Source organism: Apteryx rowi, unplaced genomic scaffold (genome assembly GCF_003343035.1).
Source record: "Apteryx rowi isolate R43461 unplaced genomic scaffold, aptRow1 scaffold_117, whole genome shotgun sequence".
In the NCBI taxonomy this organism is placed as follows: Eukaryota; Metazoa; Chordata; class Aves; order Apterygiformes; family Apterygidae; genus Apteryx; species Apteryx rowi.
The window spans coordinates 1,806,868-1,833,876 of NW_020447386.1; the positions used below are offsets into that span (position 1 = coordinate 1,806,868).

The 27,009-nt window shown below is 35.6% G+C and overlaps 1 protein-coding gene and 1 long non-coding RNA gene across 12 annotated transcripts in view; both read left to right on the plus strand.

Annotated features, from left to right (window-relative positions):
- The first annotated feature begins 15 nt into the window (after positions 1-15).
- Positions 16-5,579, plus strand: LOC112973959. The gene is made up of 2 exons (XR_003256117.1): positions 16-3,151; positions 4,517-5,579. It is a non-coding gene; the product is annotated as an uncharacterized LOC112973959 (long non-coding RNA).
- Positions 5,580-9,386: 3,807 nt separating this feature from the next.
- AKT3 (AKT serine/threonine kinase 3) overlaps positions 9,387-27,009 on the plus strand; it is a 153,996-nt gene continuing 136,373 nt past the window's right edge. For 8 of the 11 annotated variants that reach the window (XM_026082068.1, XM_026081992.1, XM_026082042.1 and 5 more), the window contains exons 1-2: positions 10,777-10,857; positions 11,674-11,827. Coding sequence is in view for 9 of the 11 variants with exons in the window: in XM_026081992.1 (XP_025937777.1) it covers positions 11,782-11,827 (46 nt within the window). In the remaining 2 variants the exon portion in view is untranslated. The other 3 variants (XM_026082009.1, XM_026082001.1, XM_026082018.1) reach the window with 3 other exon arrangements.

Genomic DNA, 27,009 nt, shown 5'->3' on the forward strand with positions numbered 1-27,009 from the left:
CGGCGAAGCGGCGGGGGGGCCGTGTCCCCGCGCGCCAGGAGCGGGGGGGCGGTGGTGTGGCCGCCCGTGGCAGCGCGCTGCTCAAATGCTGCTGCTGCTGCTGCTGCTGGCGGCCCCGGCTGCAAGTAAACAAACCGGCCTCCTCCCGCATCAGCCATCATGGAGGTTGCGGCGCGCAGGCAAAAGTTGGTGCAGGCGCGGCCGCTGCTAGCGCCCCGCTGCCCCGTCGCTCGCGGTGTTAGGGCGGCGGAGCCTGCCCAGAGGGCCCGAGCGCAACGGCTCCGCGCAGGTGTCGCTGCAGCGCGGTGCGGGGCAGCGCGCCGCTGCAGTGCTGCTGCGAGCCAGGGCAGCACAGGCGCTGGGGCACACCTGGAAGGTGCCTCCCTTCGCCTGGGCTGCGCTGTGTGCACATGCATACGCGTAGAAACACTGTGAATATGTGTTGCAGGTCTGTGTGTCAGCTCGGTACAGAACTTCTGAATAAAACTTATTGGATCACTCCATTATATTCTATTGTAGTCACTATGGTTCACTCCATTGTAGTCTAAAATCAAATTATCATGATCCAGTGAGTGGTAACAGGCAGGCTTATAGGCTGTACTGTAGTTGCTTCATGTGAGCTGCAGTTCTTAGTTTACTTTTTGATAGAATTTAAGAGGGGTGAAATATCCAGTCCACTTCCTTTCACATTCCCCCGATACGTTATTTAAAAGGTGTGTGTAAAAGACACAGTTATTATTTTTTTAGAACTGAAAGGGAATATATGGTTGCATCTCTTTTGGTTTTATATTTCTAATTTTTTTTCATTCATGTAATTATTAGTTGACTGGCTACTTGGATATATCCACAAGAATTCATTTTTGTTTTTATGAAAATGCGACTAAGACTTGATTCACTTAGCCTCTGTCCAAGAAGTCGTATTGTCAAAATTATGATTTATTAAACATCTACATAATCAGGTTTTCTTAGCACTGAAGAAACTTACAGCAGTCTCTTTTGCTAATGTTTACTTAGTATTTACTGAAACTTTGCCTGTAGGCAAACATAGTTACCCATATATCACATATAGAACCCTATACTTCTCGGGGCAAGAAGCATGCAAAATAAGCTAAACTTCTGACAAATAACATCTTAAGCATGATGTGTTGTTTTTATAAACTTCTGTATAGGCCAGTTCTGGCTGTTCTGCACTGTAATATGAAAAGACTGCTCATGAAATAGGGAAGAAAGTTTATTTTGACTTGTAAAAGTAGTGTACTACTTTAGAAGATTCCATTTGTAGCGCTGTGTTTTTTCTGACAGGAGCCTTTAAGTTGACCCCAATATCTTTAATTGGATTGGATTGCTAATTATAGTACATTTGTATGTATTTTGCTTGGATGGGACCAGTAAGTCAAGTTCAAATAAGAGCCAAAGGAAAACTGTAGAGATAACAATATTCCTCTCTTTCCTAGAAAACTATGTATAATATTTGAATAGCTCAGTTTTTCTCTAATGTAAGTGCATGCACATGTATGTATACACAGGAAACATTAGACTTTTTCATTTTAGACCATTTATTCTATGATTATGACTAGGTTTGAGTTAATTCTGTAGTCTCTTTAGCTTCTTAAATAGCTTCTTAAGTAGTATTTCAGTGTCTTATTCCCTCATTTGTCTTGTGTTTTGGAGGAGGATTATATGTTGTTAAACAAAATGCTGCTATTCTATATGAAGTCTTTGATAATTCTGAAGGATAACAGTTTTTATTTTGCCACAGTTGAAATACATGCGATTTAAACATGTTGACTTTTTGACACTGGAACAAATGTTTTGTGGCAGGGAAAACGTTTTTTTAGCTTAACCCCAAAACACTTACTAGAGCTTTGCTGTTGTTTGTAACCCAAGCTTCTGTTTACAAGTTGTTACCAGAAACCATACCTTGACTTCCGACTACGGTTTCAAACTGCGTGTCTGAAGTTTGTATGCGAACTGACAGAGAGATCCCTCAGAATACTTAGAACTTGTCTGCCACTGCTTTATTGAGTGTTCTTTCACTTTCTGAGTGCAAATTTTCCAAATTTAAAGAGATGTATCAAATAATTATTCCTACACCCAGGAAACTTTTTTTTGCTTTGAAACTTTGAAACACTTAGTTGTTTTGTATGACACCATTATTATAACGGTTCCTGTTAAAATACATTTGAAATCTTGGGGCAATTCTTAGTATAAAAAAATACATTTTTTTGTAATTGTATTTAGTTATAATTTCGTTTTGCGCTGCTAGTGCCACAGGAGAAGTGGACTTGGTGACATGGTAGTCCAAGTATACTTCTGTTTTGCAACAGAGAACTAGTATCCTTTGGCATCTTTTATGGCTTTGACATGCTACTAAGTTTAATCCACACTGGGGAGTGGAAACACATTGGAGTACACTGAATAAAAACTCTGTTGTACCATACGTCCATTTTTGAGATGAATAATGTGTAAATGAATCTACTTGCTTTAAAAGTTATGTACCATACTGTAATTATGTCTGTAATTGTGCCACACTGTAATTTGTCTTTTGTAGATATGTTAGTTGTCCGAAGTTAGTGATATATGCCTTAGTGGTATATACCAAAACTCTCAATTTGCTTTTCTCCCAACTAATAAATAAATACTCTTTCAAAGTGAACACTACTCCCTTTTGAAAAGATTAATAATTGATTCAAAAAATGTGGAGTAGTAGAATGTGTACATTCATGAGTTTTATTTAACATTAAAATGTCACATACAAATATTGAAATTTACAAAGTATTTATTGCCATAAGTACTATCTCTTATCCAAAAGATTGCTAATTTAAATGCCTTTTAAAATTATTCTGAAATAATGTTGTGTTACTGCTGATTTTCATTCTTCTAGGAAATGCATAATATGAATATCATGGGGGGGGTGGTGTTCTTCCTCTCTAGTAAAGACACTACTTCAGGGAGTTTTGCATTGCTTATAAAGAAAGGTATGTTTTAACTAAGAATTTCTCTTGTGGACTAATCTGTTTCCTCTCAATTATACAGAAGAGACTTTCCCAGTATCACAAATTCTCCTTGATAAATGTGTTACATCAGTTGCTCTTTTTGCGACACATTGGCATGATATATACAAGATTATCTTCTAAAGAAAAGCTACATGGTAAATGGAAAAGCTGATTTAAAGGGTTTAAAAAATAATCTATTAAAGCCAGAGAAATAAAAAACCTACTGGAAAATAATACAACACTGAAAGTGAAAGTTAAGTTTTTAATGTTTTGCATAGTGTAAAAGATCTTCTTTAAAGTTTTAGTTTATATTTTCTTATGGACTATCTTTAAGAAGAAGATTCAAGGCCACCTATATGAAGAGAAAAATTATAAAAGAAACTTAATTTAGACCAATCACTAATGTATAAAAAGACTGCAGAAAACACAAGAGTTTGTAACATACTATTTAGCATTTTGTCCTTGTTCCATGGCTCTAGATCAACATTAAGTATGGTCATTCAAGTAATATTGATGTATGTAATGGATTAGAAAAAGATTGCAGGTGTCGTTACTTACAGGTGGTGTTCAAGTTAAGGAAGCTGTAGCAAAATTAAATATTTACTAAAAAAGGGATTGAATATAATTAAATGTTGCTATTTTTTGTCATGTGTGTATGAAGATGTTTACTTTTGGTAACTTTAAATGTTGCTTAGATTTTTATATTATTTGTATCAACATTTATTATGTTTAGATTAAATATGTTTTGAGTCTGTCCATAACTCTATGTGAGTGCCTGCCAATTATAATGATCAAAAATAGTATTAAGAATAAGTTGTTGCCCTATGGTATGTTGCAGATTTTTTGGCCATAATATCCTGATTAAAGAACAGAAGTAATTTTCACATTCCCTTAAGAAAGCAACTGGGACCTCAGTATTTCATACGCGTGTCTGAATGACTTGACAGCGTTGTATCTTAGGCTTTACTGCACTGATTAGATGGCAAAGTTATTTGTATGCATTCCTATAGTAGGAGTAGAGATGAAGAGCCTGATTCAACTTCACTGAGATCAGTGACGGTCTTACCACTGGCTTCTTGTAGGTGTGGGATGGCAGTCCCTAGCAGTTGAAAATTTCTGTTACAGTTGGTTTAACACCACAAAATTAATGCAGTATTCCTCAAATTGGATCTAAGCAATTTTTCAGAGCATTTCTTCTAACAAACATATTTTTTTCTAAGCATATAATGTGCTTCTTGATACATGTGTTGGATGATGCTTTCTTTATGTACTTTTGTTATAATTATTGTACCTTTTTCTAAATGTATTAATATATTTTGAGGGAGAAAGTAGAGGTTACATATGTGAGTTTCATGTAATTTCATGTAAATTGATGTTGAACTTTTGGCAAAGAACATCATCTAGTAAGCTCTGCATCTAGCCCTAAATGTATTTAAACAATTTTTAGCATTTTTTTTAAACAATATTTAACAATTTATTTGTTTTTTTTTCTTTACAATTTTAAACAATTTAAACAATAGTATGCCTTTGAAGAATGTACAGTCTTCATCTGAGGTTGCAGAGAATTCCTTGTGTGCTTAGGAGATACACATCTTAAGAATAATGCTTCTTGAAGGTGAACAAGAAGATCCAAAGGATTTGGGGGAGAAGTTGGATTCTGATTAAGTTCTACTCATGTTGAAATGTCAAAACTTGACAGTTAATAAGTTTAGCAATATTGGATTGATTTGAAGGAAAGGATCATAAAATGCATTCCTGTTTTTGCAAGTGAATTCAGAATTTAATTTGTACAATATCCAAATAATAAATAAATCCTACTTTGTGACTTTAAAAGAAAGTTTCTGGGTTGACATGTCATTGAACTTTCTCTGTCTAATATGTTAATATTTTTGAGAACACATCTTTATCTCAGTACTCTCCTTTTTTGTTACTCATGGCACTTCATGTATTTCTGGCCTTTTTTATCTTAAAGTTCTATGGCTTCAACAGTGTGCTTGGTGCTTTGTATACAATGTGATGCTGTGCTCAGGAAAAGTTACTATCATGCAAACAGTTAAATATGTGAGCTTAATGAAACTTTGTGTCTCATCTCTAAAAGATATTTCTTAAAACTATGTTATCTCAGAATGAATAGGAATTTCTAGGTTCTTTGCACTTTTGAAAATCAAACAACCTATTTAGGGGTATTAGAGACATAGAAACCCAATTTTAGTTTGTTTTCAAAATGTGAAAGTTAAATATAATTTTGCTTGGTTGTTAGTCATTACTAAGCCTTTTTTAAGGCAAGGGAACTTTTTCTTAAAAAGGCAATTGTTAGTATTCCTACATTAATCCTCAGCAAGCTAAATTTATTACATGTATTTTAAAGTGTTGAATAGAACGTGATCATAACAGTTATGATACTCATCTCAGCTAATCCTTAGTTTGACCACCTTTAAGTCTAAAAACTCTACAAAGTTCATTGTCCCCGTACCTTTCTCTTTGATGCATAACTTTATATTTCCCTCCCTCTACCTTTTCTATTTCAGATGTGTTCTTCTGTTAAATTTCAGGCCTGCGGTTCTAATAAACTTTATCACTCTGCCTCTGTCTGATTTTCTGTTGTGGTTTTCTGTGATTGGAGGGGAAAAGGGATTTAAAGCATTGTGGTCAATTAAAAAAACAATGCAAAATAATGGGTTGTTAGTGTTTCACATGGGATTCTAAAGAATCAATTTAGTTACTTTTAGAAACTTCCTTTTTACTGTGGTAAACAAAAACAAAGGTGATTTTGTTCACTTTTTTTGGATTATGTCTGTTAAGATAACTTATTTTGATTTTATAATATGAAAAGAGATACAGAATTACGGTTTCCTTACTGATAAAAATATTCAGTTACAAAATCTAAATAAAACACGACTTGTGTATTAAGATTTAAGTGTGCCTATATTTTCTTTACTAAGGCTTATCTAAGTATGTTTTAGTTGTGTGCAGTTTTTTGCTGTACTGAAAATACTGAAAGTGAAAATGGAATATTAAAAATATTAAGGCAAAAAACATGCACATAAGTGTGCTTTAAAAAGATCTATTTATCTTTTCTGATGTGTGCTGTTTTTCCTTACTGCACAGTATAGGCATTGCCATTTTTCAATTATTCCCCTCACAATTCCAAGTCAAGGGTTGATGAAATTAAATCTGTTAGAAACAGATTTTTGATAGCAATATTCTTAAAGACACTTAAACTTTTTAGTACAAATCATAATTAAAAAAATATTTTCAACACCTATCTCAGATAAATCTTGGGATTTTTTCATACTTGTTTCAAAATTTGATGAACACTTCTACTTAGAAAGAATTTAGGGATATATTTAAGTGTCTTAATTGAACATACTTAAAGATTACCATTTTATAACTTTGTAATGTATTGTCTTTTATTATCGTGTTTTTTATTTCTTTGTCTTGTAAAACCATTTAATTTTTTAATGGCTCTAATAAGTTAAACATATGCTATCTGCTTGCAGTTTTCTTTTTCTCAATCTAAGCAGTGCCAGTCAACTCTCCTGAGACCATAAAAAGGGGTATAATCCATTCTACTGCATTTGAAGTATAACCAAAATTCCAGAATATTTAGTTTGTAAAAGCCTGTATGACTACTCTGTACTTAGATAATGCACTGCACTGGATGTGATTCTTCCTTTAGTAATTTAATTTAGTCGGTTTTGTGACATTCTCTGTTCTGCAGCATAGTCTCTTCTTTGTGTCTGATTTTTGATGATGTGCAATATATCCTCTAATTGTTTGACCAGACTCCTAGATAACAACTTTGGTAGGGGAAGAGGATATGCACATGTTTTTCTTATAAACAAAACGTGGATCTCTGCTTGAAATCCAAATGAGAACTCTGGTTTTCATTTAGAGCCTCATCTTCTTAATTTCTCACTCTGTGATTACTAACAGAACTGGAGAAAGTTACAACCTCAGTTTGGTTGTGTTGGAGTATTCAACCCCAGATTTGAAAAAAACTCTTTAAGAACTTGGTCTGCCATAACAAACAAAAGCAAAGAAGCAAACGTGTAGATGATGACAGCCACTAGAGGATGACTGAGAGCTGCTCTTCTTGTTAGTGTGTGTTTTGTGTGTGCAAGCACATAATTTTCAGTTATCTTTCTGAGAAACAAGGAAATGAAGGTGATGAGATTTGGCTCTGGTTATGTTAAAGACTAAAGAACCTCTGTGAGTCAGGCAAAGTGAATCAGAAAGATACACTTTCTGGGGTTTTTGTTCCCCCTCTCCCAAGCATTTTATTAAAGAAATGGTTATTTGTAAAAAGGGAAAGTGGTAATTCCTTTAGATATTAAGGGAATAAGGCTGGATGAATCAGAAGTTGTGAATGCTACAAGATACTATAGGGGTAGTCATTGGAAGAGGTAAGAGTGATACAGTTGGAAGTTCTTTTCCCCTAGGTGCAGTATGTGAGAGTGTCTTTTTTTTCTCAACTCCAAAATTGTTGAAAGTAGGAGCTTGTGTTTGCGAAAGTTCTTACAACAGAGACCTGAATCATACAATTTACAGCGAATTTATGGGCACTGTCTTCTTTCTTCAGCTGTCTCTTGTCACTGGGGAAATGGGAGGATGCCCAGATTCCAAGAGAATGCTGTCTGTTCTGGTGAATCTTGCTGATGATTCACTTGTATGTAGTTGTGAAGTGTAGACCCAAAACACTGTTTTTAGCCCTTCTGGCTGGAAGGGAGTATTTTCCTTCTCTCCATCCACTCAGTCTCTGGAAGCACCTGACTGCTGTGATAGCAGTGATATGGCGTGATAGCCTCCTTTAACTTAAAAATATAAGTTGAGGAAAAAATGTCTTCTTACTGAGTAGTCCATTGCCCATTTTGGTGATTGCTCTTATAGTTACCATGTAATACCATCATGAAATGAGCTGGGTTTTGTCTACGTTACCATTAGGCTCAGAGTTCTGGATGAAAGGTGAAGAAGGCGTTGGTTAGTTTTCACCACAACTTGGCAAAACTGTGAGCCTCAGTAGAAGGACCTGGAACTCTGTTGCATATAATAGTTTATACTTGATCTTTGTTCAGAAAGGGATCTTGTGTGTAGTTATGCGTATATGTGACTATTTGATGTAGTCTGTAAAATATACATGATGCACTATTGAAAAAATATCTTCTAAAAAGTTCTGTTTGATAAAGTGGAAAAGTGGAAAAATCCAACCTGTTTTTCAAATTGCTGGAACATATTAAAACCCAAGTTAATTCTTTTCCCTCTAGGAAGAAGCTGGAATGCAAAATGTCTTCAACTTTAGTTCTTACACATTTTCCCCCATTCCTATAGCAACAAGGGAAAGTTAGAATTACTATATATCAGCAACTGAAACTTGAAGTGCACTGGAAGAGTGGAGTTGATGATCAGTGCAGTATTTAAGTCCAATGTAAGCTGCAGAATGAACATTTCTGTAGCTTTCTTGAAATAGTTGAACTACAGATGAAATATTATATACATATGAGAGGTGTCATTCCACATGTTTCAAGGAACTCCTTTAGGTCTATAAAAGTCCTTTATTACATCTTCAGGGGAGAAGGTTTCTCTATGGGTATTTGTCATTAAGGTCAGTTTTTGTTATGATAATAAGTAATTCTTGAAAGTTTGTTCTTTTAGTGCTTTGTTGGATGAATTTCAGAGTGAAGGAATATGGCTTTTAGGAAGCCTCAAAGGAATTTAATAAAGCATAATACTACAGATGCTTACAAATGGCTTCTTGAAAGTGTAGTTTGAAGGTATAACCTTTATTTTCATCAAGTCTGTTTTAGTGCTTCAATTTGTTTCCTTCAGCTTCCTGGATAATTCAGATTGGCATTTAATTACCCATTCAGGGAACCATGACTGTAACCATTACATTTGGATACAACTGTTGATAATTCTACCTGTTCCTGGTGATATTGTGAAACTAAGCTGGAGATAATTCAGTTAGCTTTGTCACCATATTTGTTTGATTTGTGTATTTTGGGAGGTTTGTTTGACGTTCAGTAAAGTAGTACATGGGTATGGGTAGGAGGCAATCCTATATACATGCATTTGAGATTATTGGGACACTGGCTGACATAAAAATCAGTCATAGATCAAATTTTGATTAAATGATATTAACTTAATCATAATCAGTGGATAAATAGGAATCTTTGAGCATAAATTCATTCATTAAAATTAGATGGCTACAGAAAGCACAGACTTAATGATCAGTATGTGGGCAGAGAAGATTATTGCTACTTATTACAGAAGTTGGTTTCTTATAGTTAGACTGTATGAAAAAAATATATATAAAAATAAATGCTTGCACTTTTCATAAGCACGCACCACAGTCAGAAGGTACATTAAATTTGACAAAAGGGTGAAACAAATTGCAGCATATGCCAGCCCAAGGTAAGTACTGTGTGTTACATTGCTTATTTTGTTTTTATGGTTGACAAAAATGTCACCTGTGATCAATTCTTAAAGAATGGAATGAAAATCTTGTAGGAAAATCAAATTTAAGTCAGATATTTGAAGACTAGTATGCTTATATGTACATCATATGTACATCACAGTACAGCTTTTTTTTTTTTAATATATCATAGTTGTTTTATGTTCACCTCTGGTTTTGTAATGATTTGTGTGTTTATAATCAGAGTTAATGCAGTGCTGCAGTGATCCAGAATGGCAAAACCTGCTTTCAGTCATGTGTCATAATCTCTTGGGATCTTTTTCCACATACAGCTGTTAGATTTGCTTATCGCTAGTCTGAAGTGCACAAATAAAAGTTCTGATAAAATAYGAGCCAGAAAATAACTCGCAAACCGGTGAGGTTAAGGATGTGGAAATGCATGTTCTGTTCATTTCCATCATACTGGCTCTTACATAACACAAAGTCTAAGGGTCCTTTAGACACCCAAAAGGTTGTGCATGGCCTGCATAGTCTTACTGTTGTACCTGCCAGTGCTGTGGAGATATCTCGGAGGCACTGTCTTAAATAATATTTAGGCCTTGAAGTAGGAATTAATTCAACATTGTGGGTTTTAATTTTCTGTACTTGAAATAATGAATGGTTTTGGAAAAGTAAGTTCAATGAAAGCAAAACTGTAAAATGGACACACTGTTTTTTTGTATAATTGTGCTATTTAGCATATTTTGTTGCATACCACTTGGAGAAAATCTTTGTATTAAGTTTATTTTGCACAACATCCCTACAGAAGCAGCCATCCATCTAGCTGCTGGGTGGTGAATATACACATTTTTCAAATGATAAATAAGAAATAACCTACATATGTATAACAGTTCAATTTTTAGTCTATAATTGTTTGGCTTATAACAGCTGACTTTTTGTTCCTTCCTCCATTCATTCATTGCACAAATTGCTTCTAGCACAATAGTATTTATTTTAGTGTTGCATATTATCATATTTACACTTGTTGATTGATAAACTAAATGGATATGTATTTGCTGCATTTGATAGAACTAAACTGGTCTGTGTGTTCCAGTTCCATGCGAGGGCTGTGTACACGCGTGTTCATGTGTGCGTAGCCATAGAAGGGCRTTTCTCCACCATCAGAGAAATCCTTTTTCTCAGTTCGCCCACCCTTTTCCAGATCTGAATTATTTGAATGTTTCTTCTCTTTATTCTGAAGGATGGAGGGGAAAGGCGGTCTGCTGGCAAAAAGAAACCTTTCCTGCCCTCTGGCTTCACTCCCTGCTTGATTACAGCACTATTATCTCTTCTTCCCAGCTGTTACCTCATCTGGGAGTAAGGTGGTTAGAAGACAGAGTTGTGGCTTCTGAGAGTGGCATGTCTGGTTCTAGGGCTAACCTCCCTTCCGTCCCCTGCAAACTGAACTTGGTAGGGAAAAAGAGCACTCTTGTTGCTGCCTGGCTTAAAGCCTTGAGAGAATATGCATTTCTTCTTTTCATAAACTAAACATTGGCTTTTTTGGTTAATCTGTACTCCTAAGAAGCTGTTTTTCTGCTAATGTACTTGCAGATTTGCTATTCTTTTAGCTTATTTAAGTTAAGGGTTTATATTGCATATAATGAAGCTACAGTGGAAACAGGAAGAATATTTTGTTTCCACAGCCTTTACTATTTTCTTTTTTAATTCAAGCTTTTTTTTTTAATTGTGTGGCTGGTAAATTGGTTAATACAAATTCTATGGTTATGAAGATAACTATATCCATAACACTTAAGGCTTTGGTTTTAAGTTCCTTAAAGAACCTTTCCTTCCATTTTTTTTGCACTCTTGATATGATCAATGAAGTCTTAAAAATAGAACCATTTACCCATTACATGGATTCTGACAAATGTGGAGATGGTTAAAAGTATTGTAAGTTGCAAGTTAGACCTGTCAACCAGTATTGGCATCCTTTCATTTAAAGGCATCCTGTGCATTAATGCAAGAGAATTCTACTGTGTACAGTTTGTGTAAGTGCCAGATGTCTTATTTAACAGATTCTGCTTCTATTAAGTAGTAGGGTGTTCATGGAAAACACACTGTAAGACTAGAGACATGATTCTGTTATGTGGTTAATTACAAAAAAAAAGAGGGGGGCAGATTTTTAATATGAGCTCAGTCAGTGGAAGACATCAACAAAGACATTGTTGGCTGTCAAATGAGAAAAATAGAGAAGCCTTAAATTCTTTCTCTAATATTTGCTTCCAGGCTGACTCATCAGTAGAAACTGGAAAGAGCTGCAGAAGAGAAGCCAAACAGACAAGCTGATAACTCAAAGAAATACTCTTTTGAGGAGGGGTTCAGAGTGGAGCCATCATGAGCGATGTTACCATTGTGAAGGAAGGCTGGGTTCAGAAGAGGGGTAAGTTCTAGACGTTAATGGAAAGTTCTTCTGATGTATAGCACTCTGTGCACCGTAGCATTATACAGTCACACATATGAGCATTTTTGATATCTTTTCTCATCCACAGCAAATTAATCTGACCTTGTTAATACTTAACCTTCTGCACTGCCCTTGTTTATAGGGGTAACTGACAGTAAATAGGAAGCTGGACTTGGTAATTCCCAGCTAACCTTGCTGCTGCAGCTGCTGTCACCTGTGTATCAGACTGAGTAGGCTATGGTGGCAGCTGTAAGAAGCAGTAACAAAGGTGCTGAGAAAAAGGTTGCCTGAAGCTGTTGTAGATGCAATACCTTGTGTGAAACTTCCTAGATGCCAAAATCATTCACCCTGGCTAAGCTTATATTACATATGCAAGTAGCCCCCATGAAGTCAGCATACTACTTGTGTAAGGCTCGGCATGTACTTAATTACTTTGTAGACCTGGAAGCCATATGAGTAAAAAAAATATGTTCCTAATTATAGCCCAGTCTAAAGCACAATTTTCTGTTACATTTAAATTCCTGTAAATTCTTGAAATGTCATTTTATAATCTGTCACCATGTGATTTGTAAATTTGGGAAAGTTGCTGTATATTAGGCTTTGATGAATGGGAAACCTCTAGAAGTTTCTGGCATTTGTATCATGTAATAAACTTCGGATGAAGTCTTCTGTGCTTCATGCTGTCCTGCTTTGGGTTGTGGTTATGCACATGTTTCCAAAAAAAATCATCTCTTCTCGCAGAGAGAACGTGATCTGGATTAAAAGGTGATTTATGCCATGAGCTTTTGTGATTCTAGCCTGGAAAGTTTTGGTCTGGAATATTGTGAACAAAATTACCCTTTAATTTACTGAGAAATACTTGTTTCAATAGTAGTGTGCAAAGACAAAGATCCTTATCAGCTTTGTTATTGTAGACTGACATTAAATGTCAAAGAAGCCAGGAAAATTAGAAATAAAGTTTATTATTCTGTTGTTATTCCTCCATAATTGTATTTCAGGATGCATTATACATAATGTAGATGAAAATATGCTAGACTACGTGAAGCTTAAGGCCTGCTTCCTGTTTTGGAATTCGTATATATAAAAAGTCAAATTTTGCTTGACATGAACTATTTAAAATTTTAACAAGATAGAAAGGAAAAATAATTTATCTGCTCAGTTTGGTTATCTGATTTCCTCTTTTGATTATTTCACATAATTTCTTTCAAATGGATGAGAAAGTGATTACAATGATCAAAACAGTTCTCTATTACATAACAGCAATTCCTTCACATAATTTTGTTCATTCTCACCTAAACCCTGGTATCAACTCTGTGAGCACTTGATATGCTTGTATTAATCACTGGGGTCCAGGAAAGGTCTGTAGTTCTGTACAGTGAAACAAAATGTCTTACTGAATGTTTGAAAGTCTAAAATGTAAAATAAAGGTTTTCCTCGTCATGTTGTTTTTCAATCTATTAATTAAAGAAAAGCCTGCTAAGTTGACATTTTGATGTCAATTATGTTAGTAATTATTTCCTAAGTAAAGACATTTCATGACTTGCATTTTTCCTCATTTTAATTAACTTCGAGCACATGTTCTGTTCCCCCCCCCCCTTCTAGCTATAGGTAACTGCGTATGTTTAGGTGAGGGGTTTTTTATTAGATCTAATCTTTTGCTTAGAATTTGCTGTATCTAGCTTATTTTGGTTATTGGTGAATTAAAGTGTTCATTTTGTTTATTTGTTTCTGAAAACAAAGGAGTGAAAACAAAGCAGTAGTGTTTTCAGATATCAAAAATTTGTAATCATTTAATTCAACAGTTACACATTTCATTTAATTACAGTTTTTACTTTAACCATGCTTTGGAGCAAGAGAGTCAGAGTTGTTATGCATATATACATGTATATATACATTTATATTTATATATTTATATATATATATAAATATTATTATTATTTTATTTGTATGCATACACACACACATATACGCACATATTATTGTTGCCAGTAAAAGTATCTAAATGTAATCTAAATTCTGAAAGTTGGAATTTGTATATGTTCGGTAGATGCTTCTGATTTTGGCAGCTAAATATTCTCTCTATACCAAGAAGCATCAGGGGGTTGGGTAAACTGTAATGCTAATATAGTTTTAAAGTGGATTCTCTGATCAGCTCCACTTGAGACTCATTAGTTCAGTTCACGGAGTAGTTTTGGCATGTACAGACTAGGTTCCTTTTGTAGGAAACTGAACTGGTAGCTCCTCTCCAGGTGTACACCAAATTGAATTCCAGCCCCCATCTGAGACATAAAAGTACAAACCAATGATTGGCCTTTTGGACAGCCGTGAACCACATGCATGTTGTAACATTCAATCTGAGGGACCAGACTGAATTTAATCTGAAATAAAATTCCTAAACTGCACGTGGTGTAAAAGTAGGGGCCTCAGCACCAGCTGCTTCAGTTGACTAGCTGCTTCTGTTATGCGAAATTACTTGGTCATGTGGACATAGTCTAGGGCCTTTTTAAATTGTTCCCTTCAGCAGTCAGGGAGGTTTGTGATATAAGGAACAGAGAAGAGATAAAATCTCTTTCTGTGATTTAGTGCCCACTCAAGGAGTGTGAGGAAGATTTGAAAATGCTGAGATGAAGAACTGTGTTGCAGTATTTAGCTAACAATGTAGATTTTAAAGGGGAGTTAAATGAATGGAATATAGGAATGAGAGGGGAGGGCTAAAAGCTGAGCTAATGTCCCTCTCTGAGTTGAGACTCAAACAGAGGAAGGCTGGGGAGGAGAGGGACTAGTAGAGCAGAGTATTGGAATTCCTAATGGCTGTGAAATGCTCTGAGAAAACAGTTGCTCTATTCTCTATTATCTTCTAGTACTGTATCTAGTACAATAGTAGAGGGGCTGAGGATGACATGTCTAAGTTTTTAATCCTGCTATTGAGCACTGGAAGAGTTAATGTGATTCTACATGATTGGCTTCAATGTTCTATTTTTCTGTGCATGTTTAATAGACTAACCTTAAGAAATTCCATATATGTATTTACATTAAAGTGTTACACTTCTGAAAACATCCAGCATTCAAAGATAAGAAGTGCCGGAATTAAGTTTGTTTAATTAAGGATGATCATACCATGAGGCTTTGAGTAGTCTTATGAGAAGTTGTTTCAATTTGACAAGAGTAGGTGGTATCCAGGAAAAGTAAGTTATTGTATTTGAATGGTCAGACTGGTAGAGATGACAGGCTACAGGTGCGAACTTTGGATGACAGAAGAAGTGAAACCCAAGAGGAAGTGAAGGCTGAGAAGCTCAGGAACGGTCAGGTCCCATCTCATAGAGAAAGGAGACCCTGAAACACAGTGGCTGGGTCTACCTGAGGAAGTGGTGTGGTCCAGCGGGAGCAGATCCAAGGAACAAAACAATTGATGCTGAGGACCTGATATCTACACTGTTTGCATTTGCAAGGTGAAGTGGGTGTTATTTAGGACTTGCTCCCATCTGTTCATGTAGCCCATTAGCAGTTGTAGAGCTCCTGGAGTGCATCCTGTGGTTTAGTTTCATCTCAAAGAAACCAAGTTTGTGCACTCTGAGACTGTTTCATGAAGCAAACCGAAGTGCAGTAAGTAGGGTGATAGGAAGACTTGTTGCAGAAGTGCTCTCTTTATCTGAACTAAAGTACTGATGTAGATGTACCCTATGAGACATCATAACTTGTCCAAGTCAGGGGGCCAAGTACTGTAGGACAGAAATGATTTTTTGATATACAGCTGAACAGCCTCCTAAAATGGACTTTGCTCAGTCAAGAGAGTAGTGGGAATGTATTTTGTACAGATGGTCATGTGGTTTTCTGTGACATACTGTCTCAGATCTAGTGAAAAGAACCAAGTATCTTGGGGCCTTGTGTCCAGCGCTGCTTGAAAGATACTCTTGTAATTTAGTGGCCCAGTGTTATGTTTCAGAGAGAATAATCATTTTCCTTTATTCTTTCTGTTCTCCAGTTATTCCAGTAGCCAGATTAGAAGAGAGATGTGTTGTCTTCCTGTAGGAGTTTCCTTTTTAGGCGATAACCTGCTTTCTCTCATTCTAATGCATATAGATGAAAGAGAAGTGATCTTGACTAAAAATCTGAAATGTACTGATCCAAACCTTGCTGCTGACACACAGGAGATAAAACGTATATTTAATATGTATACAATTAGTGTAAGGACTCTGGAGTAATTGCTGAAATTACCTTTACATTTTGGGTTTGCTTAAAGCACAGTGTTTTACAAAGTGTCATCCTAAAYGATTACAAAATTTAGTATTTTGAAATGAATAAAAATTGAATGTGTTACAGATGGGGGATATGTTTTTAATATATCAGTTTGGAAACAGCTATTTTTTAAATGGATGGATATGCTTAGTATGCATAGAGCTGTATCATTACTAAAGATGTTTTTGATCTATCCAATTCAGGTGATTTTTTTTTTCTTTAAAGTTAAAGTTTCCTGAGTTGTAGAGTTGACCTCGTCTGTGGTCTATAATAGTCACAACAATTAGATTTAACAATCATTAATAACCATGCTTAATTGCAACCTAATTTCTTTATATGTAACCTGTGCACAAGATTTCAATTAGTTTAAACATATGAAAAGTTTTAAGAGTCTTTGTTATCATGTTACCAAAAGATCATTTGGGACAAAGGAAAAATTGACACAGATGCAAACTTTTTTAAGGGACCCAGTTTTAAATTTAACATGTCAACTAACATTTTTTATCAAAAGAGTAAGGGTGTTTCATTTGGGGAGAATATGCCTAATGCATATTACGTAACAAGATGGTTAAATCATTATTTTAAAGACAGAACAAAATGTTTTCGGTTTAAGTCATTGCTTCTGTTATTATACTTCAGTTACCAGACTTCTGTAGGGCTGCTGCATTCAAGTGTGTTAAATTTTCTCTTTTGCTCTCTAGATTCATACTCCAGAATGATATATCTCAGATTTTCATTATTTCTCCAATCCTATCTGTGCCACTGATGGTTTTGCAAATGAGATTTGAAAGAGTGTGCCTTTAGTTTGAAGCAATATGCACTAAGTTATTCTTTGTCCAGTAACACTAGATCAAAATGGTTTTGGTTTCATAACTTTCAGCATTATCTGTCAAGGAGCACACTAAATTAATTTCTTTCAGCTGTTACGAGATATTAGACATACTGTTTGGCATGACAATCTTTACATGCTTTTATTATATATTTTTACTTATATTGAATAGATAATATATCTGACTTGCTCAGGTGGGCAACATTTTTATAATTTCCCAGTTTCTGATGTCCTCATTTTTATCTCGTAACACTTAAATGAAGTATGGAAGTACTATTATACCCATCTTATAGAGAGATAACTGAAGTTTAAAGTAGATATGACTTAACCACGATAACTTAAGATGTAATGAGATGGCAGATAAAAACAGATTTCTTGAAGCTTTTCTATGAGGTTGTTCTGTAATCAGTGTGTCATTAGAATACTGGAATATCTTTCTGTCTCCCTTTAAATTTTTTCTTTCTTTTCTTTTTTTTTTTAATACAGCCTTTCATACCTTCTTAGTACTCATAATTGAATTATCTTAATAATCCTAAGTAGTGTTAATGTTTCTAAACTCACAGACTTTATGGGATAAGGTGTTTCATTTATTGTGATGAGATTAATACAGCTGCTGGTCTGTTCTCATTTTTTGCATTTGAAACAATGATGCAGATATCATGAGAATGTTAAGAAAAAGCTCTGCGTGGAAAGTATTTTGTGCTGTTTTATCTCCTACCGAGAATAATAAGTAGTTGGACTGTATATGGAATAAATACATTGTTCCAGATAGGAATAGAACTGTTATTTATAGGACAAATAGTTTACAGTCTCAGGGTAACATGTCTTACAAAAAAAGAAAAACACTGAAAAAGAGTTCGACAGTTCAATTTAATGGACATCAGGTTTTGCAGTTGAACCGATGAACCAGCACCAAAGAGATGTAAATTTTGGAAATATAGACTGGATGTTGAGTTTATGCAGTATGGTTTTTTGTTTTGTTTTTTTTTTTTGGGGGGGGAGAAGGGAATGCCTTGATTGAAAAATTAATTTCAGAAGTTATGGTACTAACTGACTGTTATTCACAACCTGTCAGAAATCTTGTTTGCAGATTGTCTGAATTATTTGAGTAGTTTAGCACACCTCTAACAAAGACAAATTCAAATAGACTATCTTGAACATCTGCTACATGAAGTAGAGGAAATTTAAACTGTTTTTTCTAATTGTCTTTAGCAAATAGTAGTTTAAGAAAGTCTTCATTGATGAACCACTTGGGGGAGAAAAAAAAGAGCCTTTCTTACTCTAATCTTTCTACTCTAATTCTATTTAGTTAATAGAAGATACAAATCACTGTAAAGTTTCATAAATTTAGTGTATGAATATAAGAGAGGCAGCCATGAGGAGCCGACCAAAAAGAGAAAAAAATGACAGCACGCAGGTCTTTTACATCTGTATGTATAAAAAATTTTATGTTATCAAATAGTTAGAGATTTCTACACCATACACTCAGTTTAGAATTGGATTTAGGTAAATCTGTAAAGCTGCTTGTGATAGGCAAAGCCACAGTTACGTGGTGTCCCCATCTGCTCTGAACAGAGAGCTGTGTGTAAGGAGGCTGGTTCCCTGCATCTACCCCACTGGGACAGGAGAGAGGCTGTCCGTGTCCCATTCCCTGTCCCATTTGCTTTGTGCTTGAGCGCCAAGCCGTCCTTTTTTCAACTTGCTGGCTCCTGAAGGAAGGTCAGAACCCCATAAAAATCTTAACTTGATGTACCTAGGATGAGCGTGGGATGTTCTCTTTGCTAAACAACCTTTTATTCTGGAGACTTGTTAGGCAGTAAAGTTGAGAGTGTTGTTTTTGCAGCTGTCAACGTTGAACTATTAGTTTCTGCAGGTAAAGGCAATTTGCTATCGTAGTTGAAGCCTGAGACACAAGAGATTCAGTTTTGAGATTTTTCTGTGCAATATGTTTGCTGAATACCAGTTTAGGAAATTTCTTCATGGTTAATTCCTGTTCTTTCAAAATTTTGTTTTGGTTTCAATTTAGCTGTAATATAGCCTCTTTCCAGTTCTAAAAGATTGTACATTTGTGATTCTGCTTGGTAAAAATGATGCTCTTTTCTAGAAGGAACTGTATGGTAGACGGTAGTGGATAAAATTCTTTGCATGTTCTTTGATTAAGTACATTAGTTCCTACTAATAATACATTAGAAGACAGTGATTTGAAGGGAGAAAAGTGTTAATCCTATGTTTGTATTAACAGGGTGTTATTAGCATGGAACATTCATGGGAATATCAACATATTTGACCTCAGTGCTATTGATTTTCAGATATGTAGGTTTTTTGAAAAGCAGGTTGAACAAATTCAGTATGTCAATAGAATCCGTGTTGTTATCATTCTTTCAGTGGCTTATAATAGCCATATAAAGGCTTGTTTCTGGTGCTTATCACCTTAGTGTTTGGGATGGGGGAAGAGGAAAAGGGAGAAGTCATTTGGCTTTTCCCATGTCCTGAGATTTATGGTAGAAGAGTGCTTTTTGTTRTTCCTGACTATAACAGATTGCTTTTTACACAGAAAAACATCTAGGCAATGTTTTCTGGAGTGTTCTGGATATATTGGCGTTACGTTTTGTTGTATATCTGTTCTAGTTGGTGTGTAATGAATGCTGCCTTATTGTTCATGGTCTGAATGTTTTCTCTAGTGCTCTTCTTCATACCAGTGTGTTACCCATGGGGATAATACTTTTAAAAGAAGCAGAGATGTTTTCTATTACAAGGATCGGAGAAGCAAGATGTTAACAATTCATTGTCCTTTTCGTGCTCGCAACCTTTTTGGGCTGGCAGTACTATGTGACTGGCAGATGTCGAAAGTATGCTGTTTGGGAAGACTTTGAGGAACTGTTCTCCAATACATGCTTTCTCTTAAAACGTAAATGTATAGTTTTATTTAAAGCTTACATAGTTACACTATTTAATRCATGTGGTGTACCTTAATCTGTTGGCTAAACTTTGAGCCTTTTATGTTTTTACCACTTTCACACTGAAGATCTCATTACTGTAACAATAACTTCCTTGCAACACCAGGGATTTTGATTTCTCATTTAAAAAGTCCTCTTCCCTCAATGCACCTACTGCCAGTCCAACAAATTAGTATCTCTTGTGTCTTTTTGCCTTCTTTTATTTCAAAGGCAATCTGTGCATCCTTTCTTCTCATCTCAGCTAGGCCAGTCAGCTTGTGCCTCGGTGGGACCCCATTCTTATTTACTACCCCTCCTGTAATTGTCAAAAATATTAATAAGGTCAATAGCTGTGACTTGATACTAGATCCTGAAAGAGTTTTAGGACTGGAGTGAGAAGCCAAAGGTTTAGAGAACGAATGTCAAAGGGACAACTGAGGCTGCAAATTGAAATGGCAAAAAAAAAAAAAAAAAAAAAAGTGAGAAGAGATCAGGCTAGTGATGATTCAGAGAATGAACAGAAGGTGGAGGACAATGGAAAAAGGTTTTGTAACGACTCAAGTACTCTCTTGGTTGCCTTCTATTTTCTCAGAGGAATTTTTGACCCTATGTTACTTCATGAATGCCTGTACAATTTATTGACAAAGGGAGAGTTTTTCCCCACCAAATATGGAAAGATGGTGGTAGCGTCTGTGATTTATTCAACCTCTAACTTACTGATAGCAGGCTGATCTTTCCTAAATTGCAGGCAAAACAGTATTGCTCAATTTCAGCAGCACAGACATTATTTGACCTGTGCTGGGAGAATTTCTTGGGTTTCAGGGTACATCTCCGTTAGCATGTAATGCAGCAAATAGGAGCAAATCTACAGAGTGGAGGAGCTGGTGCTTAGGTTTTGGTGTCCATACTATCCATGTTTCTGGAGCTTTGCTTTGGGCGCACTGCAGTCTCTTGGTGTGGACGCAGTGCCTCTGAGCAGCTGGAATGTATTAGGTGTGGTTGCGGTGTAAACCAAACCTTGTCCTAGTTGATAATTGGGCGATTTGCTTTAAAAGTATGTTCCTTATCTAAATGAATGATAATGTAGATGTACCTTCAGTCTCATTTTTTCCAGTCCTCTTCAGTACCATCTCTAACTATACCCCAGCTAGTCTCTGTTGTTGTTGATTACTCCCACTGCAAATCAGGGCAGTGTTAGCTTGCTTTTTATAAATCTTTCCAAGTACATTTCTTTGTAACCGATTGGTTGGAACTGTCTTGTTATCCTTAAAATCTGAATTTATTACTTTGCTTTCTTACAGAGTGCTTTCTTAAAACTTATAGGAAAATGTATAAAGGAGCAGATGCTGGCACGCTGATAAGAAAACACTTGCCCTTTCTCAACACAGATTCAAAGGTTCGCTGGCAAAACGTTGGCTGTCTTTTAAGGACTTTTGGGAGTAGTCGCCACAAAAACATGTAATAACAATATGGTAGCATATTAACAGTGTAAAATTAGGAAGTCCGCAGTTTTACTAATTGTTGTTAACATTTTTTACATTGAAATTCCGAATTACATAATCCTCAGTTATTCACATTTGATTGGCTAAAGTGTAAAGCTTTTATTGGAAATAGACTCTTGCTAGTTTTTTCTTACAGACATTGTCATGTTAAGAAAGTTACTGAAACCGGAGTTTTCACAGATAGCTGCTAACGAGGCACCAACTAGAGGGAGATACACTGTCTACTTTATACAAGTGCTGCATGTTCTTGACTGCAATAAACTCAGAGACAACTATGGTTGTAATGAAGAAAGTGCTGTAATATGGTAAAACATATAAAGAATAGGGCCAAGAGTATCTTAAATTTGGCACTAGGTATTACAGATTTTTACCTTAATTTGTCCACATTGCAGTTCCCCTCAGGTAAATGGAAATAGTATTGCTGCTTCACCTCATAGGCTTCCTGAAAGTGAATTTGTGAAACTTTGAGTGCTTAATCATGCAGTCTTCACTGTTGTAAATGTAACTGTTTAAATAGAATGAGCCTAATAGTAATTTCAGTTCAGCCTGATGGAGAAGCAGTGGCTTTTGTTTATCCTCCCAATATGTTGCAGGAGAGGTGAAAACTGTTAGGGTCATACAAAGAGCTTGTAATAAAGTACAAGGAAAGGATGGTTATTTATCAGTTCTTAAGGTTAGTTTTTTTGCCATATGTTTTCCTGAGAGAATTGAAGAAATACGTGAGCAGTAAATCACTGGAAGAGTATTCCACAGGAGCATAATGACATCTCTACTTATTTTTACACTCTTTTGACCTGATGAAACTGTGCAGATATATTAGTGGTATAACTTTTACACATGTGAAAGTATTTATAAACCAGTGTGTTTTCATACACTATTGAATACTTTAAAGCTAGTGTTCAGTCACTTTGTTTTGAACTATGTTTGCTTTTATAATATCGTGCCAGTTTGCGTATGCTGACTAATACATCGGAAATTTTTCTGAGCAAGGTTATTCTTATCTTGAGAAACAGCAGCAACTAGTGTGTTTTAATCGGGAGCTTGTGAGCTTGCCCCTGAGGGATGCAGTTCCATGGTTACTTGAAACCTGTATTAAGTGGAAGCTGCTACTGTAACAGGGAAGTGTCATGTCCCCTTCTTGCTCTGCTGTGTTGGCTCCTAATGGTCACATGGTTAATCAATCCAGGACATTGATCTGGCTGAAAATTAATTTGTTTTTATTTTCCTGGCTAGCTTTCTGAAGGATCCTTTCCCTGACCTGATGTGCCGTGTAGTTGCATGAACAGTAGTGCTGGCGCAATTGAGGTAGTGGGAGTGAGCGACGGGAGGTGAGGAGGGGCAGGACAGCTCCCTTTTAGTGGCAGCCTGCGCCTCTGCAAAAGTAAATTGGTTACAGAACTGCACCTAACAGTTTGTAACAACAGCCAGATTGCCACAGAACTAATTTGTATTTCGAGATGGTTTTGTTTGTAATTCGTGTTTAGAACAGGGCCATTCATTTATGGTATGTGCTGGCCCTAAACTTGATTTAATTAAAAAATGTCACCAAGAGGTTAGCTAGTTCCTATTCACACAGGTTTATAATTTGTAAACAAACAGTAATTTTAACAGAGTAGGACTTGACTAATGTCTGAAACATCAAATGCTTCCTTAATTTAAATGACGTAAGTGGTCTTGCATTGGATTGCAGCTTTGTAATCCTCTTGGGTTTAGTGTTTGAAAGCTTTATAAAAACAGTATTTTAAGCAAAATGATACCCAAAGCTTATGTTAGACAGGTATCCTTCTGAGGCTAGTGACTCTGTGGTTGCTTGCTTCTGGGTATTACTCACACATAAGATTTATACAATACTTCCGGCTCTCAGACTTCAGAATATGTATCTCGAGCTGGTCTCTGAATATACATCCTGAGTTGGTGGACAGTCTGTGAAAATTCTGATAATGTTAATTTTTATGCGTCTTGTATTTTCCAAAGAGTTTCTGCTATATTTCTACTACATTTGATAGAATTTCTGTGACAATAATTTTGGTTGAAATTCGTTCTTTGCAGGCCTACTTTTAGTTTTGTTTGGTTACCTACCAAAATGTGGAGGAGGCTGAAGATCTTTATGAATAGATCTTGCACAATAAATACTTTAGTTTTGTTTTAAACATTTGTATTTCGGATCCCTCTAGATGTTTCTCCATTACAGCCAGGATATTACACATTTAGTTTTACACCATCTACATAGGGTTTTATGTGGAACTGCTGTTGGCACAAAGAGGCTTATGCAGAGCTGATGAACTTTTCCCTCACTTGATCCAAAATCCTTTCTCCAAAGGAGACAGGGAATTGCTGTTATGTGCAGCAGCTTGGGCAACTATGCAGATACTAAACCAAATAAATGAATCTCATGGTCAGTACATACCATATTCTGCAGACACACAAAAATCTTGTAGTGTCTTGTTTAGCACAGCCATAACACTAGCTCTCCTTCCTTTAAAAAAAAAAAAAAAAGCCAGCTTTTGTAAGGATCCTTTCTGACACCATGAGTTCACCTGCACCCTTTTCATTGTAAATAGCTGTTGCTATTTGGTCTACAAAGAATGAATTAGGGAAACAGTTGCAGTCATAGTCTAAGCGCAGTATTTTTATTCGTGCCAGCTTTCCAAGTGTTTAGTATAGTCATTAATAGGGAATGCCACCAATGTTGAGTGTAATGGTAGAAGGGATTATATATTCTGCTGTAGACAAGCAAAAATCTGGTAGTAAAAGCTTGACCCCCTTCAACAAGATTATATTCTAAAAACGCTAATATTAAAGTATATTTTGTTTTTTTTTTTATGAACATACTTTAATAATTTTATGTTTCTATGGAGGAGTTGTTTTAACTTGAATTTATTGTGTTGATTTCTTGTAATGAATTTTTCTGTAAAAGAGTTAACAAGTTGCTACTTAAGAGCTGGTAAAATATTGGACCTCTTTTTATTGAGAGAGAACACAAGGATTGATAAGTCCAAAGCATCACAGTCTGATCTTCCGTAGTGTGTCTGATATGCCCTTACAAAAGCAAAATATAATAAAGGGAGTATTGGATAAAAAGTCCCAGGTCTGCATATTCAGTTCAAACATTGTCACTTGTAAATTGCCTCACAATAAGAATTTGTATTTTTGTAGTAAATTATGAACCTGCATTAGAACTTTAGCATATTAATAACCTTTTTTGTTTCCTAAAAACCAGCCATAATTGATAGACTGTTGATATCAAGGTATTTTGAGCTGTAATGCAGAAGTTTTATTTTTCTTTACTGATTAGAATCACGGTTTATGAAAAGTGTGACATATTTAAAATGCTTCAAATATCTTTTCTTTGGAGTTCTGTGAAAATCTGTTCATATTTCTTTGCTTAGGGTGTGCTTTTTTTTAAATGCACAAAGCCAGAAATGAATCCATTCATTAACATTTTAATCTTTCCTCAAAACAGATAAATGTCAACAATTACTCTCTACCAAGGTAGTTTGGTACATCATAATTTAACCAATGCTTGGGGAACACATTATTAAATACAGCTTAGAATGTACTGTACAAGAACAGAATGGTGTTTAAAAATGCATTAGCTCCTTAAATATAGATGCTCTTAGGGTACACAAAGCCCTACAGAGTTAAAATCAGGAAGATGCAATTCAACAAAGCAGCTAAAGACAGAATTTTCCCTAAGTCCTCATTCATCTTGAGATGAGAGATACTAGAATGTTTTACAGGTATTTTCCTTTTGGCTAATACCGCTGGCTACTAGTTATTCTCAGTGTAAAAGTCTGTTGTTAGTTTTGCTACATCTTTCCTTTGGCCACAATTGTTCTGTGGTCTTTGTTGAAAGAGTTGGTGGTAAATGCTACTGTTTTTGAGGTTTCTAAGCAGCTAGTGGACCTGTCAAGGATAGCAAAAGGTGGATTTAAATGAGAAAAGTGCCAAAAATGGAGACATATTTAAAAGATGTGTTGGATAAGCCAGGAATATGAGCAACTTTGTTATAGAAACAAAGTACCTATCACTAAATTCAGTAATATCACCAAAAAAGAAAAATAGAAAGTTTTATGCAAGAAAAAGTACTGAAAGTTTACATTGGAGAGACCGGTAGTTTTAAGTCAATTGTGAGATTGTGAGAAGTTTCCATAACAAATAAAAATTACAGTCAAATTACTGAAGAAAAATTATGTGGTAATTGCAGAAACATATGAGACACCACACGTCCTTCAGTGCTTGGACGATGAAGTTAAACAAAAAGCATTCTCTTTCCTTATTGTTTACACTGCTATCATGTAATTATAAGAAAAAATCTAAATAAATGTAATTAATCCCTGGAAACTCTCAAGTCAGACACCACGCTGGAAAGTAAAGGAATATAAGAAGGGGGGAATCGAGTTATGCAACTTGATAGTAAGGTGCCTGTCATTTCGGGATATCAGTAAGGAACTAGCATTGCAAATTGACAAGGCAACAGCTAACATTAACCATCTAAATGATGTTTGGTCATGAAAATCCACGTTTTAAAGACCAAGGTGAAAAACTTCGTGTCAGATATTTCTTTCCATCTCAACATACGGATGTGAAAGCTGGAAATCCAACAAAGGTACAGACATCTAAGTGCCTTTGAAAGCAAATGCCTTAGAAAAATACTATGTATTAAATTGAATGAATTTATAACAGATGCCAAGATTCATTAGACAGCTCAGAAACCCCTTGGCTCTAAAGTTATCCAGAAAAGAAGATGGAATTATCATCTGGAACATATGTTAAGAATGAAGCCAGAGCATCTGTCATGGAAAGCATGCCACTGGGCAGCTGGAGGAGCAAGCAAAAAGCACCAGCTGAAAGAGTTTCTCCATTGAACAACACCTAAGGTAAAAAAAAAAAAAAAAGTTGTGGGACATTGGACAGGGTGTGCTTTAAAGAGTGGCTCAGAGTAGACAAGAATGGCAGAAGGGTTTTGGTTTGTTTTTGTGGGTTTTTTTGTTTGTTTGTTTGTTTCAGTGTAAGTGACAGCTGATGCGCTGGGAAGATTTGGGGTTGCTTTTTGTTAAGATGGCAGATAGTAAAGGATGATTAAAAACTGAAAGTCAGAGTTTTAAATGTACAGATTAAGTACAGTATTTAACAGTCACATATTTTCATTTATTTTAGGATTTTTATATATTTTCTTTAGACATGAAAAGGGAAAGACAACTGTGTAACTAAATAAAGCTTTGAATTCATTCCAACTGATTGGCTTAATCTGTAATAGTGTGTTCTGGATTACTTAGATAGAAATCCAAAAGCATTTTATCTAAGTAACCTACACTTAATTATTAGGGAATTAATTTTCTCTGAGAGCACTTACTCTTTCCTGTTGCTGTATAATAAAGCTATGCTTTGTCTGTTTGCAGAAGTTTTGGTGTTTCTGAACTGTAAGCTCTCTCCACTATACTGTCTTTTAACCTGCCCTAGGACTAGCCTAATGTTATAAAAGTTTGTGTTGAAAACACTTTAAGAGAATTTAAGTTTAAGTAAAAATCTTTTGTGGAAATGAAAGGTCTCAAAACTATTATCTTAATCTACCTCCTAATCTTGTGTTACGCAAAACATTTTATTGAAATATATCAACCTGAACTAACTTTGCCTAAAGGAGGCATTCGGTAAATT